The sequence below is a fragment of the Medicago sativa genome, chromosome 8 (assembly GCF_051527215.1).
Source record: "Medicago sativa cultivar Bolivia chromosome 8, Bolivia_mono, whole genome shotgun sequence".
NCBI classification, from domain to species: Eukaryota; Viridiplantae; Streptophyta; class Magnoliopsida; order Fabales; family Fabaceae; genus Medicago; species Medicago sativa.
The window spans coordinates 91,002,057-91,008,447 of record NC_140756.1 but is presented as its reverse complement, the minus strand read 5'-3'; the positions used below and the strand labels follow the sequence as shown (position 1 = coordinate 91,008,447).

Below are 6,391 nucleotides of genomic sequence, written 5' to 3'. Positions count from 1 at the left end.
TCGCTTCGCTTACTGCCTTCTTAGCCTCTTTCCTAGCTATCTTATATTTATCCCAAGTTTCAGCAATTTTACACTTAGACCAATCTCTAAAACAATCTCTCTTGATCCGAACTTTACTCTGAACACTATCATTCCACCACCAAGATTCTTTACCCCTAGGTCCAAAACCTCTAGATTCTCCCAACGTCTCTTTTGCCACCTTCTTAATCTCATGAGCCATCCTCTCCCACATATCATTAGCGCTTCCATGTGGTTGCCTGAAACCTCCCTCTAATATCTTGTGTTGAAATATCCTTTGTTTGTCACCCTTTAAATGCCACCACTTGATTCGCGGAGCCCCGCTACGGTCTCTTCTCTTTGCCCTCCTCTTAACTCTTACATCCATCACCATTACTCTATGTTGGGTAGTTAAGCCCTCTCTAGGTATGACTTTACAGTCTAAACAGATCTTCCTGTCTGTTTTCCTAATGAGAAAGAAATCAATCTGAGAACATGAGGCCCCACTCTTGTAAGTGATGAGATGCTCCTCTCTTTTCCTAAAACACGTATTTGTTATAGTAAGATCAAAAACCGATGAAAAATCTAAGATGGAATTACCCTCCGCATTTACCTCCCCGAGCCCATACCCTCCATGCACGCCCTCGAAACCTCTCGAAACCCTCCCTACATGCCCATTCAAATCCCCACCTAGAAAAATCTTTTCTCCTAATGGGATATCCTGAATTAAGCCTTCTAGCTCCTCCCAAAACTTTACTTTAAGGTGTTCTTCTAATCCTACATGAGGTGCATAAGCACTAATTACGTTAAAGGTGTCTTGTTCCACTACAAACTTTAGGGCTATAATCTGATCTCCTATCCTTTTAACATCCACAATATCTTTCTTCCACTCCTTATCCACAATGATGCCTACCCCATTTCTCGATCTAACTTCGCCCGTGTACCAAAGCTTAAATCCTGAACTATCTAATTCTTTCGCCTTTTTCCCCACCCACTTAGTTTCTTGTAGGCACATAAAATTAATCCTCCTCCTAGTCATAATGTCTACTACTTCCATAGATTTACCCGTAAGAGTACCTATATTCCATGTTCCAAAATGAATCCTACTCTCATGAACTAGCTTCTTTACCCGCACCCGTTCACGAAGATGTGGAACCCTTGCTTATTTTTCACTACATCCAGGCGGCGATGCAGCGGCCCTTGCTCATTTGACACTGTACTCGAGCTATACAGCGCGTTGCTTCCGGGCAACGACCTAGCATTCACACTATTTCGTATTTGGTCCATGTCATAGAGATTCGACAAAGTTTTACGTTGGCTGTCGAGGCCTAACACAACCCTCGTGAACAAAAACTATAAAAGAAAAAAAATCAGTACAATAAACTAATGATAGTAATACTTAATTTGCTAATTTTAAGTGAGTTTTAAAAATTACTTTTCCAAATAATAGGATTATTAATAAAATAATGTATGTATAGATTTTGTTGGCAATAACCGCAAAAGCCGATCTATTGAACTGTCATTTATAGTATCAAAATTCATAAACTCTAACCACCAATCGAGTTCACACTAACTAGTTGATATGTTTTAGTTTAGAGTTTTTAAAAAAATATATTTTAGTTTGCCTTCTTAAAAAAAAATATATATATATATTTCCTGGTCTCAAGCTAGCCTTAGCTCAATCCTTCAAGGATTGCATTGTGAACATGTGCTTTTGCATAATAGCTCTAGTCGAATTGGTCTAAGTAGCAGTGTGTGGTTGGTTCTGTAAGAATGTTGGCTTGAATTTAACGGAGATGACGCTGTTACCGATTTTGGAGGTCGTGTAACGTATGGTAGTGGTTGAATCAGATTAATCAGATTTTCAAGCTGCTCTTTCACTCATTTTGAAGGGGTGTAGAAGAAGTCGTCTTTGCTTGTTGGTTTCTCAAAATCACCGGTTGCGTTAGAGATTTGTCGAGTTATAAGGTGCAACATATTTTTCGCAAGGCTAACCAAGTTGCAGATGCTTTTGCAAAGTTTTATTTGAGGTCGTCTGGAAATTTTAGAAAATTTTTAGAAAATTTCCAGTTATTCCTAGCATAGTCTCGCAACTCGCAGCTGATCGTAGTTTGGTAACCTTTACTATAGGCTTCTAATTTTTCCTTTTTCTTTTTGTTGGGGCTTGCCCTCTTTTCATTCACAAAAAACAAGGCCATATGAATTGCATGCATAAATTGTCTAGTTTTCTATGCTTCTTTGTCTGAAAAACAAGTTGGTCTGCAATGCATCACCTTGGCCTAACAACAACGTGCTGTCCAAATAAAAACAAGGAAAAAAGTTAGTCAAATCAATTATAAAAAAAAAAATGCACACCAGCATTTTTACAGAATGATGCTAATGCCATCAATTAAAAGAAGAAAGTGTAAATGCCATATGCATAATATATATACCTTAATTTGAGTCCTATTATATGTATAGGTGACATGGACTCTCCCATCACTAGCTTGGATAACAGCAGGATATGAAAATTCCATTCCCACAGTATCCTCTAATGTAAGTGCCTGGTGCCATGAATCACCATCATCCTCTGAGAGAGCAAGTTTAAGCACACCCCTTGAAATTGTGTTATATGCAATCAATAGACGGCCATCTTTAAGCTTAATCCCATCAATACCTAATACAATAAAAGGAAATTTATATTATAAGCTATTAATGCAAGTCGGTCCAGTAGCAACAATGAGCGAGTCACCCTTCTTATATATCTTTCATTTAGGTCATTTTTAGTTAACGTGAGACTAACTATGTCGTCTGACACCAACGCCAAACTAACTTTAAGACACCAAGTATATGAATCACATCTACTTTCTTATTTGTAAATCACCTCTCTTATAAATGTCTCGTTTAGTCAATTTTTAGTCGATGTAAGACTGACCATTCACATTTTCCAACACATCTAAGTGTAGCACAGGACACATAGGAAAACTCACTTAAGAAATTTTACCTGTCATATGAGATAACTTCAACACGATATAAATACAAGCAACATAAATATATTGGAAAAACTTTACCTGAGTTTGGGTTATGAAGCTGTGTAGGTTCTGCATACCCCCAAGTTTTGCCTCCATCAAAGGATTCTGACATATAAACTCTACCAATTCCAGTAAAGGATCGAAGCAAGAAGCGCAGTGTCCCCTTTGCAGTCTGGTATGGTACAGGTTGAATCACACCTAGAGGATTATTCTTGATATAAATTGGACCATACTTTCTCCATGTCTTTCCAAAATCTGTTGTGACCTGTTATAATGCAACAACTAGTGAATATAATTATATTACGAGCTTATATCAGTATTAATTAAATGATTAAGATCAGTTCTATTAGGAACCTCTGCCCATGATCCCCATGAGTTCCAGCTTTCGACAGAAGATCCACAAAGTAAGTCACCATTTTCCAGCAAGATCGGCTAAACAAAAACAAATTGAATTCACTACTAAGATCATAAATTTTTTCATGACTATGAATTCAATACTCCTAGCTAAAAATTATTCTGTGTGGTTTTTGTTATACCTTATTCTTTATAGGTCCTAATATACCAGGTGGAAGTTGTTCTCTTTCTGTCCAGGCAATTCCTTTATCATATGAGCGTTTTATAAATCCACTCCATCTAAAATAAAATAAGCCAATTTCTTTAGGTTCATATTGAATCCTCAATTGCATTAATTCAAAAAGCAACTTCCTACCATAGATTGCAAAATACACACACTGACATGCATACATATATGAAGAATGTAAGGATAGAGACATTACTTTTGAAAATCTTGGCCTATTTTGTAGAACAAGAGTAACTCATTTGATGGAAGTTTGAACAGTACAGGATTCCACATAGGAACATTTAGTTCTTCATCACCAATTATAGGTGCTTGCCATATTCCATTCTGCCAACCAAATTTCCATGCACAATATTGAAACAAGCAGTCAAAAACTTAGATTCAAGTAACAATTCCTCCCTCCAATGTTCTAAACTCCAAAGACAGAACAGGAAACAAATATAATACAGAGAGGAGATGATATTGGGCCTGCTCGAATTGGCTCATCTGAGCTTATCCACTGACATAAGTATTTGTGAGACTCCGTTGGGAGAACTTATGAAAACAGTTTGACGCGATGATAAGTTGTTTTAGCTTATTTTCATAAACGCTCCAAGATAGTTTGGACATAACTTATTAGTGCTTATCACGATAAACTTTTATCATATAAGCTGCATGCAAATTAAGTTATTTATCCAAACAGGGCAATTGTCAAATCTCTATCGGGGAATTTGTTGAGCACACACCGAGAGTCCTCCCCTCTCAACCAAGTTTTTTCCACACACAAAGAGTCAGTATTCGAATCTCTGACTAATTGCTTAAGTTGCTCGAGTCCCTTACCACTTTGACCAACCAAATGTTGGTTAATTACAAGTGTATATACGTGTAGAGACACAATCATGTAAATTTAACTGTTTATATGTACCTTGTAAGTCTGCAACCATATTTTCACATCAGATGCACCCTCTGATGTGCCTCCAAAATAGGCAACCAAAAAATGACCCTTCCCAACCTAGTGAAATAAAAAAAGAAAAGGTTTTTTTATATTATTTACCTTAAAAATGATTGAAAATGGAAGGAAAAAAAAAACATTTTGTAATGTATGACCTCAACAATGGTAGAAGCATGGCAATTATTGAAGGGAACTGATTTTGCAGGAAAAGTGAATTCTTCGACAACAAGCCTCTGTATATAGCCTTTACCATGAACTTCTGTAGAGTTTAGCCTGCAGAAATTTGCAACTTAATTCAGAGGAGTTTAATTGCTTCTTATGGACAGTGTCAAGCACCTAGGTTAGTGAATATGAACAAAAAAATGAATATGAAAAAGAAGAAAAATTGATATATATATATATATATATATATATATATATATATATATATATATATATAATAATGGATCGGCAGCAATGTGAAATATATACCCAGAAAATGAGTAAGCAGTGTGAATGATAGAAGAGATTAAGAAGGCTATATGGAGAAAGGAAAGAAACAGAGACATGGTTGATGATTGGTTTGGTTTCACAGTTCAGCTCACTAAAAAACTCAGCACCCGTGAGACAAACATGTGCAACGTGTACAACATGGGAGTGAAATAAAGTCAAATCACTCATTTGTTCGTTTCCTATGCATATAAAGACACATTTCTAGAAAATATAACATAGTACTCCCTCCGTTCCTTTTTAATTGTCATTTTGCAGAATTTTTTTCTTCTAATTAACTGTCACTTTCAAAGTTCAATACAACATTAAATGTTGTTTTGCCTTTATTACCCTTGGTTATTTATTGCAGAGAGAAATATATGAAAAGAAATATTAAATGATGAAGGTTATTATAGGAAAAAGATAAATTGTTGTATCAAAAGTAGTAAAATGTAATTGTTGTCTTGGTTTGTGTAAAAAACTCAAAAGTGACAATTAAAAAGGAACGGATGGAATATTAAACATTATATCTACTCTATATATACAAAACTAAGTACCTTTTCTTCATTGTATTCAGCCTGGCTTTGCCTTATTTTTTTATATTGAAGTACTTGAGTTGGATCTAAATTTGGTTTATGATAGAACATTATGGCGTCATTTGATCCATATAACCGATCTCACTTAGTGGGATAAGACTTGGTTGTTGTTGTTGTAGTATTTTTTTTAGGAGACACAAACATTATTTCTTAAGAAAAGACTTTCCATGTCTTGTTCATGGTGTTGATGAGATTGCCAATATGAAAATAACAAGCTAGGGCAGCGAGATTTTAAATTGTTGAGTGAAAACTTTTACGTGAGAAGAAATTGTAGAAACTAGTTTGGTCTATAAAAAATCTATAATTACTCCTTAGAATTACAAAATTAGAACACAATAGCTCTTATGGCAGTCTCTTTTGGGTGTTTAAATTTTTAGTAAGGACTGATGTGTTCCAAGTTTGTAATCCTCAAGGATTATTAGCGGGCCTTTTTTATTTAAGGACTACAATGAATCTTTACTCTCTATTATTTTTTTGGCTAATGTTAACCGGTGCCTCCGGGGCATTGGTTAAGAAAGCAAATGTAGTAAGTATTGCATTGGAACTTGTGTTGTCAACTCCTTAAAAACATAAAAAGTTTTATTTTCATTTTAAATTTTTATTTTTAGATTCCTTAACCAGTGCCCCGGGGGCACCGGTTAACATGACCCATATTTTTTATATTGTAAGATATTTATTTATTATATATATATTAACTTACCTAATACACGTGGAATTAAAATTAGAATTATTGTGGCATACCAACATGGTCCCAAAATGTGAAGCAACTCTTCAAATCTATAAACCCTTGTCAAAGGATTAACCAAAACAA

General features: G+C 35.3%; 1 protein-coding gene across 1 annotated transcript; it reads right to left on the bottom strand.

Moving 5' to 3' along the window:
* Window positions 1–1,975: 1,975 nt before the first annotated feature.
* On the bottom strand, window positions 1,976–5,170 carry LOC146903204 (uncharacterized). Its single transcript, XM_085734050.1, has 9 exons — window positions 4,988–5,170; window positions 4,672–4,789; window positions 4,490–4,576; window positions 3,785–3,912; window positions 3,545–3,641; window positions 3,363–3,440; window positions 3,048–3,273; window positions 2,430–2,653; window positions 1,976–2,290 (listed from the first exon to the last, which is right to left on the bottom strand). Exons 1-9 carry the CDS (start codon window positions 5,062–5,064, stop codon window positions 2,267–2,269), a joined length of 1,059 nt encoding a protein of 352 aa, XP_085590176.1. The 5' UTR covers window positions 5,065–5,170; the 3' UTR covers window positions 1,976–2,266.
* Between the last annotated feature and the right edge of the window lie 1,221 nt (window positions 5,171–6,391).